General features: G+C 36.1%; 1 protein-coding gene across 2 annotated transcripts in view; it reads left to right on the plus strand.

Moving 5' to 3' along the window:
• The window catches only part of FNDC3B (fibronectin type III domain containing 3B), a 340,114-nt gene extending 323,837 nt beyond the window's left edge, over positions 1-16,277 (plus strand). For both annotated transcript variants that reach the window (XM_012640205.1, XM_012640206.1), the window contains exons 24-25: positions 863-990; positions 14,052-16,277. In XM_012640205.1, the coding sequence (XP_012495659.1) occupies positions 863-990; positions 14,052-14,363 (440 nt within the window). In that variant the 3' untranslated portion in view covers positions 14,364-16,277. The remainder of the gene's footprint in view (positions 1-862; positions 991-14,051) is intronic.
• Positions 16,278-16,420: the final 143 nt, after the last annotated feature.

Below are 16,420 nucleotides of genomic sequence, written 5' to 3' on the forward strand. Positions count from 1 at the left end.
TAGAGATTAAAGTATAATGGGGTTCAGAGAGACGAGTTATACATTGTAGTTTCAAAGTAGAAAAATAATCAGATATTAAATCAAGCTACAGAGATATAAGCTATAAGAAAATCTTTTAAAAATATGTAATATTTTAAGTGTTTTACTACAGACTAATAATTTTGCTTTAAATGAGAATGATGACTCCAGAAGATGAAAAATAGTCTAAAAATATAAACACAATGTAATTTTTAAAGGCTTTCAATGCTTCCCATCCTCTGGGACTTTTCTCAAATGTCACCTGCTCCTCAAACCTTCCCTAGACCCTTACCCAGATGTGCCCTTTCCCTCCCTTAGAACTCCCCAACATTTTGTTTGTACCTTCTGTTTTAATCTGCCTTATGTTTATTTTTGTACCTGTCTCATACCTTGCTCTCCCCATCCTTCAACTAGATCTTAAGTTCCTTGAAAACAAGGTTTGTCTTATCTATTTTGGCATCTCCTGGAATACCTAGAACAGAGCCTAAACCATAGAAGATGCCCTCAATAGGCATAGAAAGAATAAAAATACAATCCAGACCAAGCTTTTATTAATAATTATTAATAAATTTTATTAATAATTTTATTAATAATTATTATAATTATAATTTATTAATGACGAGTAAAGGCTTGTTCATCAATGGCTTTCTAGTCATGGAGTAACTTCTCTGTGCCTAAAGGACACCCTTCTGGTTTTATGAGAGGCTAGGAAAATAAACTCCTCTCTCAGGGCAGGCAAAGGCACAATCTCGCTCTCTCTGGGTTCTCCCTATTGTGGCTAAAATATTGACTGTTAATATGATACTTTGAATTTTGAGCTTCGATGTGTGAATTTGTATTTCAGCACCTCGAGTAACACAGTTAGAAGGAAATTCATGTGAAATTTTTTGGGAGACGGTACCACCAATGAAAGGCGACCCTGTTAACTACATTCTGCAGGTATTGGTTGGAAGAGAATCCGAGTACAAACAGGTAAGAGCCAATGTGCACAGCACGCGTGCCGCTGAGCCAGGCTGCTCCTTGCCCCTGCCCATTGCTGTGAATGATTCAGTGAGCTACATTTTTCTTAAAATCAGTAGCAGAAACTGCCTAACATGTACCTGTTACCTAAATTTTCAGGGTATATAAGCCCTAGATTTACATTTCATTTTGTGTATGGTGGTATTCATCTTAAATTTTCAGTTCTCTAGCATAAGCTTGTCTTGTAAAGAGTTTTAAATAGTTCATTTGTATTTGACATTGGCAGTGATGTTTACAAGTATCATTGGTATTAAAAACTAAAGTGCAGTGATTTTACTGTAGAAGGGGAAGTAGTCTTGACCTAACTACTGAAGCCTATGTCCTATCTACTTTTTTTATAGAAGTAATGGAAGGCTGAGGGAGATGATGCATAGGCCCTTGAGGCCTGTGATTCAGAAGCTCTAAGTCATGGTTTTCACCCTTTAATGTCATAGGAATCACCTGGGAATCTATGAAAATATAGATTCTGATTCGGTAGGTCTTGGATGGGGATTCAGGATCCCTGGTGATACTGATCTTGCTGGTCCATGGACATAATGTGAGTAGAAAGGCTATATAAATCACATGATAAACCCATGCAAGAGAGAATGTAATTGGAATATAGCCAGATAAAGAATTTAGTTTTATCATTTTTCACATCCCTTATTGATTCTTAATTCTTCCAAAGAAGAATCAGGTCACTGGCTCTGAGGGATTCAAATACTCTGTAGGTTTCCATAATGGTCCCTGGAACTTAGCAACTATTTTTGTGAAATCAGGATATAATGAACTTTATTCCATTAGGAAAGCAGAGGCCCATTCTTTACCAGCACTTTTAATAGGCACATTCATTTATATTAAATTTGCAAAGTTGAAGATTAGCATAATTTGTGAAGATTTCTTTATTTAGCTTTCAAGGCTCCAAATGCACAAGACAAATAGAAAATAATGTGATTCAGAGTTTTTGTTTAATTACTGGTTGGTGTTTCGTATGAATAATACTTGCAAATAAAATGTGTAATAAAATCAAAGAAAATTTTGGACACTTTGCTGTACTTTGTTAATATGAAGCATCAGATAAAAGATCAAAATTTTTAAAACACATTTTGCAAACACTTTATCTTAAATATGTCATCTACCAGTATTGATTAACATCAGTGGATGATGTCACCAAAGTATCCATCATCCTCTTAAATAAGAACAAAGACACTTTGACTTTTCAGTCTCATTTTGTACAGTACTTCCCATTTCAGAGTAAATAATTTCACCTGTGTAATTGTTTCATCTTACCAGAAAGATACGATTGGTTTCAGGGTTTTAGCTCAAATAGAAAGAAGAGAATTTTCCCCAGTAGATTTAGTTATCTTTAACACCAGTGGCATTGTCCCATTCCATAGCAATATAAAATGGTTATAATATGAGGTATTAAGAAATTTCTCAGCATATCATTTGACATTTAACAATAATTCATTTCCCAACAGTACATTCATTGCATGTTCGTCATTGTATTTTAAAAAGCTTTTATTCCATGTACCATGCTTTTCCAACTCTTAGAAAAATCTTCTGCTTCTCAAAACATAGCAACTGCTATTTCACATTGAGAAAGCAGCACTATTTGCTCAATGTCTATACATGTCAGGCATTACCAAAATATAGGTGAATCTATTCAGTAATTTAGATTTTATTGGCAGATGGGCTGTTTTGAATCTATTGTTTGTTTAATATTATATATTTAGACCCATGGACATATAAATACTAATATGTATGATCTTACATGCTGCAGAATATTTTTCTTATTGTAAACAGCTGTAAATAAGTATTTCTTGTTGAAAACAGGTGAAAACACAGTAGTACTACAGGGCATGCTCAGTAGATGGGGTTAGCATTCTTTACATGTCCATGTATTTCCTCATTTACCAAGAAATGATTAAAACGAGTTGTGGTACATGAAAAGCCACAGTTGAGTCAGGGACAATTTGTACTGGATTATTTTTTTTTTTTTTTTTTTTGGCTTCTGCCTATTCAGTAAGCATTAACTTAAACATGATGTTTTGAGTACTTCATTCACTTGTTCTGGACATGAGCTAGGGAATGAAATCTATTTATGTGTGCAGAGCAATGGTTAAAACAATTATAGGCCAGGGATAACTGGCATTGGGCCCTGAATTCATAGAGACAAGGCAAAAGAAAACAAGAGGTAGTCATAGCTATACATCCACCACAGCAGACCTATGGCTGTTACGGTGCACTGTGTATACCTCAGTTATAGCACCAATCAGACAGGATCCACTAACGTGTGGGCTTCTGTTATTCATTTTTGTGTTTCCAGGACTGGCACATAGTTAGGCACTCAGTAAATGTTTCTTACATGCATGAAAGAGGCAGTTGCAGAGTAACAGGGTTTTTTATATCTGCAGTGATGATAAGAGTAAACTTCAGCATGGAATGGATTTAGAAATGATATTTATAACTTAGGTGAAAAAATCTCCCATAATACAAGAATGTCCTTCTCTACCTCAGGCTTATTTTTCCAGGCAACATATGACAAGCACCATGGCCTTTTCTGATGTTTTGCTTGAAGCATTGACTTTAACTTTGCCTTGGTTCTAGCTGATTTAGCTTTCCTTTGTTCTGTTTTTATGATGTGGGATAAGCAGCTGATTTTAATTATTAAACAATCTATTAATGTAAAGTACTTAGTCCTTACCTAAAATTTTGCTATGCATTAGAATGCATACATATATCAGTTTGGCTTTTCTGCCATTTAGCAAACATTCCAAGCACAAATGTTTCTCAGGAAGCTTAAAACTTCTTTTCAAATAGGATTAATTTTAAAGCATTCCTCAAATGAATGAAAATTATGTCTGTATACATGTGACTGAGTTTTTATTTTGCGTAAGATACAGCATAGCCAGTTTAACACATACATAATAAGTAAGGTAAGATGAGTCATTAATATATCTCTAGGTAGGTAGCAATAACTCTTACAAAAAATGCAAACTATAAGCATTAAAGATGAGAAGAGTCAGCAAACTGTAAATTATACCTGTTGACAGTCAAAATGTGTGACAAATTACTAAAATTCTTGGTGCTCAGATTTGTTACATTGAGAAGAAAACCTTTGAAGCATCTGAAAATCTATAGAGCTCCACATTTAATTTGACGGTGTCCCTGTATAAATATATTTTTATCTTGTATCATTTTTAGAATATGGTATTGAGATATACATTGACTCTTATGGTATCACAAAAAGTATCATGAGGAAAGATCCATTGACCCAACTGTTGTAAAGTCTTGGAGCCTAGAGCCTCCATATTTTTTAATGACTTTAAACTCATTTTCCTAATACAGAAATTAAACAATGTTGCTATGATTATCTGATAGCACAGTTTTTTAAATTTTTGTATGAAGAAAGGGTTGAACTCAAAAATAGATCAAGGTGGAGATCTTTAAAAGACATCATTTATTTTACTGATTCTTAATTGTTTTTTAGGTTCACAGATCCCTTTAAGTATCTGAAGGCCATGACCCCTTATATCAGAAAAATTCCTATACATGTATCCACTTAAAAGTCATATAAAGTGAATTCAGTTTCACGGAGTGTAGGTATAGGACCCCTCGTTTATTGAGACACTGTTGGGTGTTTTATATCGTGCGGGATGGCTGGCACAGTCAGTACTCTGGGAGTTCGTAGGCCCATTGGTGGAAAAAGCATACTCCCAAGAAGTGGCTCAGTAGCAGTACCCTTTCCTGTTGTCTTTGGCTAAAGGACAAAGTTGCCTGCCCAGCATTATGACCTCAACAGAGGAGGCCTGCAGGTTAGCAGATGCCCTCTTGAGCCTGGGGAGAACATGGGTGGGGAGGGAACGTGAGGACAAGTCTGCCTCCTGTAGTCATGTGATGTTTATTGGAGGAATTAATTCCCCTCGCTGAGCCTCAGCCCCCTCATTGTAAAAGTGGAGATAATAGTCTTCTAACTCAGACTGTTACTGTGAGCATCGTCTGTTCAGGCATGAGGAAGAGCTGTGTAGATGATAACGTGGTGCAATGATGTCTCCTGTGCCGTTCTTGGGAGGGGGTGACAGTAGTAAAGAGGTTCAGGGGAGCCTCCAGCGGCCCAGCCTGTGCTGTTCTCAGCCACCATCCCCAAAAAGCTCTCTGGTATTTACAGGATTATAACTATGCAGCATGATATTTTGAATTAAGGGTTATGGATTCCTCATTTCAAGTATCTGGGTATTACTTTAAATCCTCCCATTTGGAATCAACATGTCAAAATAACTTTAAAATATATTGCCTGTCAAATCAAGAACAAAAATAGTCTTTGTAAAAACAATATTGCTTCTATACTTATTACAATATTATGATTGGTTACTTCAATAAAGAAAATCTTAAATGGAGCTCTGCCTTTTAAATTGGGTTGAGGCAAGAGGAAAAGCCCATAATGGTGCCCTGTCAAAATGAATGAAGACAAAGGGCTACAGGGCATGGCCCGCTGCCCTGATGTGCGGAGCTGCACAGTTCCATGGAAAGCCACCCCAGTGGAAGCACAGCTGCACAGCAGGCTGACGACTCGTGCTTTTGTGACAGCGTTAGTTCCTAAGTACTGCTGGACTTTTAGTGCCCATAGACATGCCATGGACACCAGGCCAGCATCGTCAGGGCTCCTTCAGTTGATTCCCGCGAGTCCTATATTTGTGGACCCCAAGGGTCACCAAGAATTTGCCCTGGAGTGTTACATATGACCCCGCAAGGGGGCCAGGGAAAGTACAGTCCAATAGCATATAGCACTCCACATAATGTAGTCTTACATTGCTGTTTCTCAGATGCTTACTACATGCCAAGCACTGTCCTCGGAGGTTGCTGCCTATTATCCCATTTAATCTTACCAGTAATCGCATGAGACTCACTATTATATCTTCACTTTGGGAGGGTTGGTTTCTCATCTGTGGAAGCATGGTACCTTCAAGGAACAAGTGTTACAAAAACACTGAATTAATTTTCAATGATTTTGGCCTTTCAGTGGTATTTGGGGTTTTTGAATCTCTTATTTTTGTTTTAAATCCCCATCAGTTTATAGTTAATAGCATAGATTTTCAAGTGTAATAACTAATTTATTTTCATTTAGTTATAGAAAATATGATTGACTTATTCCACATGCAGCCATTTAGTTCTTAAAAAATACCAGAGAGATATTTAATTTCATTTTAAAGCTCGTCTCCCTTACCTTCTTTAAACCTGAAAATCCTTAATGTGTTTCTCTGGAAAAATCTTCACTTCTCTCCTTTAAGATACACCAGGCTTCACCACTTGGATTTGCTGGCATAAGGACATTATGATCAGGCCCAAGGTGGACCAGCCATGAAATATGTGTGTTCCCACACTTACATATTAATATTTATAGAAGAGTATTTGCAGGTTTTAATATTTGAAGCACCTCAAAACTATTCATGTATTTTTTTCTTTGAGACCTATTTAAATATACCTTAAACTAAATAGAACGAAAATATTTTATGCAAGCTTTTTAATATCAAAAAAGAAATCAGCTTTTAGTATATCGTGAGCAGTTACTAAAATATAGGACATAAACAGCTTAACTAGGTCAGCACTCTCTAAAAGGCCAGAGAAAGGGCGCTAACACTGACAGAGCGCCCACAGTGGGCCAGATCCGGTGCTAGGCACTCTGTACTTCTGTGTCATTTGCTCCTCCTAGCAGCTTTGAGAGTTGAAATTTGTTATACCCATTTTACAAGTGAGACTGTTAGGGCAAAGAGAGGTTATATGAGTCTCCCCAGGTCAGGGTCAGAATTCAACCAAGAGCCAGCTGACTCCAAATCCAGTGTTCTTTGCGTTACCCATTACTACCAGAGGTTCCCCGACCTCGGGCTTGCCTGAGTTCTCACCTCTCCGTAGGCCCTGAGTCAGCAGCAGCTGTAGAATCTCATGCAGTGGCCGCCTCACTTATGCTCAGAGCCTGGACTCCCAGGCTCTGCCCTTGGACAACATGTCTGTCTCTGTGCCACTGTCACACTGTCCTAATCACTGTAGCTTTGTACCATGTCTGGAAACCTGTGCAGCAAGCCTCCCTGCCTCCCCCTCAACGCCGCCATACTCTCACACTCTCCCTCTCCCTGCCCACTCCTGCTTTAGGATTGTCTTTGCTGTTCTTGGACATATTTTTTATGAAAATGTATATACACATACACACACACACAATATTCCCAGACTATGGAACAGTCTCATGAGGAATATGGAGTTATAAGAAAAATATCAATCCCATGGTGGCTATGCGTTTTTTTTCCACCCCCCTACATAGAAGTAAATCGGTTATCAAACCTTAGGACACCATTATCCTCAGAAAATGGGCTATTGGGATTGTTTTAATTTTTCTTGGCTAAGAATCCAAAAGGCTTAATAAGTATTATTGAATATTTCTAAAATATATTAGAAACTCTGTGTCTTCTGTCAGTACACTGAAAACAACTTAATCATAGTTAATGATTCTGTTTTTTGCAATGATGACTGCTCCTATACCAAACTCTCTGTGTTGTCCCTGTAGTTGTTTGTGTGTCTTAATGCTTACTGTTCACATTCACTTATTTCTGATAATTGGCCTCTCTTTTCCAACATTGTGGTGTCAGAATATCTACCCTTGAGTATTTGAGAGTTCTAATTAGAGACATTCACTGAGCATCTGCCTTGTTCAAGCCATTGTGCTGGTTGTTTTGAAGATATGGAAATAATAGAACACAATCCCATACTCAATATATTTATCCCAGATATGAAAAAAAGATAACATTAACATTGTATTGGCAATGCTTGTGAAAGAGGGGGCTGTGACAATTAAAATAATAACTAAAAGAAAACTATATTTATAAATTAAGAGCTAACTTTTAATTGGACTTGTCATTAAGGAAATTCCTTCAAATTGCTATTCATGCTTCTTTCACTAAATTTTTTGCCTAATGGTATAAGAAAAGTAGAATTCCTTTACTTTTTAAATACATTTCCAAGTTCTTCACTCTGAGGACTTAAAGTTGAGAAGTTCAGTCAAAATTAATATATGAAGTCTCTGTTTATTCTCTGAATTGGGTTTGTGGGAAATTAAATATACTTTTGGGCCAACGTTTTTAAAAGGATGTAGCCATGCAAATTCTGGAAACTATAGAAATCATTTAAATAGGTATAAATGTGGATTTTTATCCACTTTCCAAAAGTCTCTAAAGCATCTGTGGAGATAGGTTATTAATTGGTTTTCTGCAGTGAGGTCATTGTTTGATGGTAGAAATTAAGAGGCCAAACCACAATAACACTGCCCAAGTGTTTGCTTGGCACAAACCAAGTGGGAAGCTACTTTCTAAAACATCATAAAGAAAAGGCAGTACTTTCCTTTATGGAGCAGCAGGCAGCAGGGTTGATCTGGAAGGTCTTTAGTAGAAACACCAGGGAGTTAATGGGGCTGTGTGGGAAGACAAAGCCAGAGGCCAAGAGAACTGGACCCACTGTCACCCTGCAGTCATTGGATGAGGACTGTAGTTGGAGGGTGGGGGTGGGGGGATGGAACAGGCAGAGCTGGGGCAATTCCGGTGGTGAGCATCAGTGTTTGAGTTAGAAGTGGGGTCTCATCTGGGGCCCACCACTCCCCTTATTTGCTAAGAGACTTTAAGAAATTGACAGCCTCTCTGAGCATTAGTTTCTTTATCTCTAAAATGGAAGTAATGATATTCACCTGACAGTGAAACTAGGAGGATTAAATTCAATAAAGTAGACTTTCTCCAGCATATTTCTTTCACAAAGCATTTTTCACATACATTTACTCATTTAATCCTCAGACTCCCTTGGAATACTGTTACTTATTAGGTACTATTACTATCTCCATGTTAAAAATGAGAAAACTAAGGCTCCAAGCTGTCACTTGCTGAGATCACAAACCTAGAGCAAGGACTTAGACCCAAGATTCTGATTCCAGTTCCTTTGCTTGAGAAGAGTCTGCCCAGTGTCTCCCAGTGACCAACTCACTGCAGACACAGTTCCCAGGGTTGCACAGAAGAAAAAAAGAACTCTAACAACTACACTATTTCACCCTTTGATAAGTGTAAATAAATACTTCAAGAGGCATAACCACTAAAAGAATCGGTGAAAGAAGTATATCCCAACATGAACTTCTCACCACCATAGAGTGTCAGAATAAATTGTATACCTGCGACACTACACATAGGGAAACCAAAGCCCAGATGGCAAGTGTGGAGTGACCTGCTTTATAAAATTGGGATACTGGTCCCAGAGGTTGCAAATCATTTTGTCCCAGAAAATCCCAACTTGAGCGTTTTAGATTTAAGAAATCTAAATTAAGAAAGTAAAGAACATTCACAATTAAAAGATCTCTTTTAAGAAAAAAATACAGGGCCAGGTGTGGTGGCTCACACCTGTAATCCCAGCACTTTGGGAGGCCTAGGTGGGAGGATCATTTGAGCCCAGGAGTTTGAGGTTACAGTGAGCTGTGATCGTGCCACCTGTGCTCCAGCCTGGGTGACAGAACAACACTCTGACTCTAAATAAAACAAAAAGAAAAAAGAAACAGACACAATTATTTTCCTGAAACCTCCCACATGTTAAGAAATAATTTATGGAGAGGCAGCGCAGTGTAGTGTGAACTCTTGAATAGCTGGCTTTATGTGGGTTGGGGCGATCACCATGGCAACAAGCTTATCCTAAAACATTCATTTAGACTCATCATTGGAACAGTGAGCAGTAAGAAAGGAATGGTCTCTCAGGACCTCAAGGGATTTTCTTACAGCTCTGTCCTCCTTAGTTGCTCTAGCCTGGCTCTGTTTGTAACTCTAGTTGCTAAGGTACATGCCACAATTTTTTAAAAAGGGTAACTTGCCAAGAGAGATGTGCTTAAAATCTTACAAAGGGAATAACAAAAACAGTGATAAATCTGGAAAAGTATAAGAAGTAAACAGAATTGGTTTTCTGGAGCTTAATCACTAAACAAAGTACTATGAATAGACCCTCGAAGTCTACTTGTAAAGTTTGAAAATTGAAGGAAGAAAATCTTAAAAAGGCTAAATATCAAGTGAACATTGGAAGTCTGGTCCTCTTTCTAAACCATAAGATCCTTTTGTTGTCTCTCAGTTTGCCCAACACTAAATGTACGTCCAGTGTACTCCTTGGTAGAAGTTTACACGCCAGTTTTTAGAAATATATAGAGACATTTGTAGATTCCTAGTAACTCTGAATAGCTGGTGAGTATTTCAGACAAGGTTGAGATTGTTTGAAGTACTTTTTCATTTCTAGGGGATTTGCATTAATGGACAAAATTATTTGGATTAAATTCTCCGATAAAAAGACATAGAGTGACTGAATGGATACAATAAACAAGACCCACCTATAAGCTACTACAGGAGAGTCACATCACTTTTAAGGATACCCATAGGACTGAAAGTAAAGGGATGGAAAAAGATATTCACACAAATAGAAACCAAAAGAGAACAAGGATAGCTTTACAGCTTCAGACAAAACAGACTTTAAGTAAAAAAACTATAAAAAGAGACAAAGAATGACATTGTATAATAATAGGGGAATAATTCATCAAGAGGATATAACAATTGTAAATACATATGCACCCAACATCGGAGCACCTAAATATGTAAAACAAATATCAAAGGATCTGAAGGGAGAGATAGATTGCAGTACAATGATAGTAGACTTTAATACCCCACTTTCAATAATGGACAAATCATCCAAACAGAAAATTAGTAAGGAGGAAACATTGGACTTTACCAACACTTTAGACCAAATGAACCCAATAGAGTTTCCATCCAACAACAATAGAAAACACATTCTTCTCAAGTGCATAGGGAACATTCTGTAGGAGAGGTCACATGTTAGAGCACAAAACAAGCCTCAGCAAATTTAAGAAGATTGAAATTATATCAAACACCTTTTCTGGCCACAATGTTATAAAACTAGAAATCCGTACCAGGAGAAATTTTGGAAAAGTCAAAAATACATGGAAATTAAACAGTATGCTCCTGAACAACCAATGGATCAATGAAGAAATTAAAATGGAAATTAAATATTTTGAGACAAATGAAAATGGAATCACAACATACTAAAATGTATGGGATACAGCAAAAAGCAGTTCTAAAACTAAGAGCAAAGTTTACTGTCATACACACCTACATGGAAAAAGAAGAAAGATCTCAACCTAAAGTTATACCGTGAGAAACTAGAAAAAGTACAAACTAAGCCCAAAGGTAGCAGAAGGAAGGAAATAATAAAGATGAGAGCAGAAATAAATAAAATAGGGACTAGAAAAACAATATAAAATGTCAATGTCAAAACTAAGTTGTTTAAAAAAAAAAAACCCTTAGCTAGACTAAAAAGAGAGAGAAGACTCAATGTCAGAAATGAAAGATTACAGCTGATGCTACAGTAATAGAAAGGATCATTAGAGACTATTATGAATGATTAAATATCAACAAATTGGATAACCTAGAAGAAATGGATAAATTCCTGGACACAGCCTACCAAGTCTGAAATAGAAAATCTGAACAGACCAATGAGTAAGGAGATTGAATCAGTAATAAAAACTCTTCTGTCAAAGAAAAGCATAAGACCTGATGGCTTTGTGGCTGAATTCTACCAAACATTTAAAGAACTAATACCAGTCCTTCTCAAACTCTTCTGAAAAATCAAAGAGGAGGGAATACTTCCAAACTCTTTTTTTCAAGTCCAGCATTACCTTGATACCAGAGGCAAGCAAGAACATTATAAGAAGAGAAAATTACAGGCCAATATCCTTGATACGAACATAGATACAAAAATCCTTACCAAAATACTAGCAAACCCAATTCAACAACACATTAAAAGGATCATCCAGGGTGATCAAGTGGGATTTCTCCCTGGGTTGTGAGGATGATTCAGCGTACGCAAATCAACAATTGTAATATGTCATATTAACAGGATGAAGGACAAAAACCATGTGATTATCTAATTAGGTGCAGAGAAAGTATTTCACAAAATTGACTGCTTTATTAAGGCAGCCTGTTGCGAGGTCATTTTTAAGTTCTAAATAGCAATAACAGCAGCCGACTCTTACTGTGCAATTCCTACACACCAGGCGTGTTTTATGTACTTTACAGGTACTAACTCAGTGCTGCTCAGCTCGAAAGGATTCAGTTAATTTTATTTTCTTTTCAATTACTTATTAGTCAAATCTCTTATTGATTGGTTTAGTTTCAGCTATATTTTTCCTACCTATATTCATTGACTCTAATATAAGCCATAAAATTTTATGTAATTTTAATCTGATTATCATTTCCTCTAAGTTTTTGAGGATCAGTATCACTTTGTTAGAACAATCTTTGGAGACCGCCTTCTTCCATCTCCCTTCAAAGACTCCTGTTAGCTTCAGTCAACTCAAAGTGTGATGATGTCAAAGTAAACTGATAGTTTTCAAGCTCGTGTAATAGTAAGCATCTTGATGATTATATTAGGGCTAACAAAGGGGAAAAAACATCCCAGATCCTTAATGGAAGAAAGCAGATGTAGAGATGAAACACTCAAAACAGACCACTAAATTATTTAAATGTTAATTTGTGATAAATTGGACTACATCAAAAAAAAAAAATTCCTCAAGAAAACAATTAGGCAAGCCACAAAACTGGTAGAAAATATTTGCAACACATACATCTGTCAAGGGACTTATATCCAGATTATATAAAGAACCCCTACAAATTAATAAGTCAAATTATAAATAAGCAAAAAGTTATATGTACTCTTCACAGAAGAAGGTCTGTAAATGACCAATAAGCCCATGAAAAGATGTGCAACATCATTAAGCATCAGGGAAATGCAATTGAGATACTGCTCACACCCTCTCAAATAGCTAAAATATACAAGACTGATAATAACAAATGTCAGTGAGGATTGGAGCAACTTAGACTCTCATACTTTGCTAGTAGAAGTGCAAGGTGATATAATCTCTTTGTTTCTCATGAAGTTAAATATATACTGACCCTGTGACCCAGCACTTATACTCCTAGGTATTTGCCCAAGAAAAATAAAAACTTAAATCCTCAAATATTTGAATAAAAATGCTCATAGCATTCTTATTATACAAAACCTCCAAACTGCAAATAATCCACATGTTTGGCAAAAAGAAAATGGATAAATTGAGATATAGTCATATAGTGGAATAATAACAATAAAAGTCACAACTACTGAATCGCTCAGTAACATGGATGAATCTCATAGGCACAAGGAAATGGAGTGTGTGCAGTAAGATTCCATTTATATGAACTTACAGAACAGGCAAAACTAATTACAGAATTAGAAGTCAGACTAGTGTTTACCTCTTGGATGGGGATGAGGTGTCTTGAGGGGGCCATGCTATATTGTATGCACAAATATCAAAAAATCATCCTGTTGAAAACTTTGCTTTTTTAAAAAAAAAATTTATTTTTAATTATTATGGGTATATAATGTATGTATTTATAGAGTACATGTGATGTTTTGATACTGGCATACAATGCAAATTAATCAAATCAAGGTAATTGGGATATCCATCACCTTCAGCATTTATCGTTTCTTTGTGTTAGGAACATTCCAATTCCACTGTTTTATAAAACCTTTGCATTTTATTGTTTACTAAATTATTTTAATAGTTTCCATTTTAAAATGTTAATTTGTTTTGGGGACCAAAAACATAGCTCTGATTTATAGCCTAAATTATTAAAATTTAGCTAGATGTATCTTTATTACCTAAAATGTCATCTGCATTTTTAGTCAGTGCCTTATCTCCTTCTGTCAAAGTCAGAGTCACTGGATTTTATATTATATTTTATTCAAAGGTGTTGGAATACCTTTTTTCACGGATGAAATACAGAATGGGAGAAACACTTTTTATGTAATTTTTGTGTTACGAAGTGAATTTAAAACAAGTCAATGTTCTCGACGTCCCCGATACTATAGGAGACCACAATGTTGTTATAATTTAATTAACTAGGACTTTCCTTTTCTTGAAGGTATACAAGGGAGAAGAAGCCACATTCCAAATCTCAGGCCTCCAGACCAACACAGACTACAGGTTCCGCGTGTGTGCGTGTCGTCGCTGTTTAGACACCTCTCAGGAGCTAAGCGGAGCTTTCAGCCCCTCTGCGGCTTTTGTATTACAACGAAGTGAGGTCATGCTTACAGGGGACATGGGGAGCTTAGATGATCCCAAAATGAAGAGCATGATGCCTACTGATGAACAGTTCGCAGCCCTCATTGTGCTCGGCTTTGCAACTTTGTCCATTTTATTTGCCTTTATATTACAGTACTTCTTAATGAAGTAAACAAACCCAACAAAACTAGAGGTATGAATTTAATTAATGCTACACATTTTAATACACACATTTATTCAGATACTCCCCTTTTTAAGCCCTTTTGTTCTTTGATTTATATACTCTTGTTTTACAGATTTAGCTAGAAAAATAAATGTCAGTGTTTTGGTGCACCTTTTTGAAATGCAAAACTGGGAAGAGGTTAAACTGGATTTAAAAAAAGAAGAAGAAAAGCAAACCGGATACCAAAAGCTAGCTTTCTTATGTTTTCTTTTAAATTTTCAGATTTGACTTTATTCTGATTTCACAGATGTCTTTCGCAAGCCTTTGATATTTTTTTTTTTTTATGTTACAGTTTAGTAATTTATATTCACCAGTCACTTGTTATGTCTTTTTCATCTATATCTGTAAACATGAATCACAGTGTATGTAGTTACAGGGCCAGGATTTCACTGTTGTCAGAGTATTACCACACAACAACAGCATACAGAAGATGTGTTAACTCAGATAAGACTGCCCTAAACAACCATTTTGTCACTCAGTTATTTAACTGTGTTTAGGTCATTTAAATCAAAATGTGTACTTTAATCTAAAATGTTTTAATACTCTGTATCTCTTATGATTTTAACACTATGAGCTGCCTGTATAAGAAATCAAGTAACCAAAATGCACCTATAAATTATGGAGCATTGTAGATTTTACCACGTCAATTCATAGCAGTAACTTTAAGAGGGCATTGTGCAATAGTTAGTTGTTTCCTTGTTCAGCTATTTTAAAAGCTGCTTTAACTTGTTTGTTTGTCTTTGTATATAACTACTTCTGATCTAATCACTAGAGTTATTATATTCTGTTATGTTTGACCAGAATTATATGACAAGAACTGGTGACAGTTTAGTGCCTCTGCCCATTGTCCATGATTTACGCTAATTGTGAGCAATCTTCTTGGGTGTCAGCTCATTATTTTTGAAAGATTTGCCTTTAGGCTGTTCTTCGAGGTATCAGTGAAGTGATTGAATTTCAACACCTTAATTCAGTGCGCATAATACTAATGTAACAGCAGATGAAAATTGATAAAACCCAAAAGAGAGTCATCTAAATTTGTAGTTCCTATTTCTGTGGGTTTGCCTGGCCGTGGTTGGAGAGGGGATGGTGTTTGGCGGTCAGCACAGGGTGTTTGGGGGTCAAGGAGCCTAGATTCTCTCCCTGGATCTGTCACTAACTTGCTGCGTGACCTGAACATGTCACTTTACCTCTCTGTGCCTCAGTTTTCCCATGCATGAAAAATAAAATAAAAATAAAAGGGGATTCTAATGTTTGTAAGTGCTTTGAGATCTTTGATCAACAGGTGCTATTGGAGTGCAAAGTGTTACTCTTGCATGTTTGAGTCATGAGATAATCAATTTGAACCCAAAGTCATTGGATTATTTATATGAAGTCCATAATGCTCGAGTACCTCAGGGACATATAAGAGTTGGAGGTGCAAATATATTCCAAAAGGGTGCAACAGACACAGTGTATCCCCCTGCTTCTGTTTTTGTATATTTTTGCTACTTGGTTTTTCTTGATCATAGCTATTTTGTGCTTGGTCTATGTTGTCTAAGATGCAGTATCCTGTACTAGCTTATAATATTCCCATACCAAAGTCATGGGGAAACCAACATTATTTTGTTTTTGGTTTATTTATACTATATTCTGCATACAGTACTTTAAATGCCAATTACAGTGCAATCTTTATTTATTGTAAAATTTTTAAAATGTACTTATGTACTAATTTTCCCTTGTAGCATGTTATTTTTTTGTGTTTTATACTTTTGTAATTTTAGGTCAGTTTTGTTCCTTGACAACATCTGTAGTATTATTAATCTTCTGACATTTTCTTGTGTTTTTAAAAGATAAGAGCATCTAGTGCATTAAATGCCAAAAAAAGAATTCATTATCAGTGATTGAAACGTTTACATGTACCCAAAAACCATAATCATCTCTTGAAAGAAAGTGCTAAGATCAATGAATTATTCTGTGTGCCTCTATTGATGTAGTAAGTACTAGAGAGTTTTGTATTTTATTATTAA

Source organism: Propithecus coquereli, unplaced genomic scaffold (genome assembly GCF_000956105.1).
Source record: "Propithecus coquereli isolate 6110/MARCELLA unplaced genomic scaffold, Pcoq_1.0 Scaffold15, whole genome shotgun sequence".
NCBI classification, from domain to species: Eukaryota; Metazoa; Chordata; class Mammalia; order Primates; family Indriidae; genus Propithecus; species Propithecus coquereli.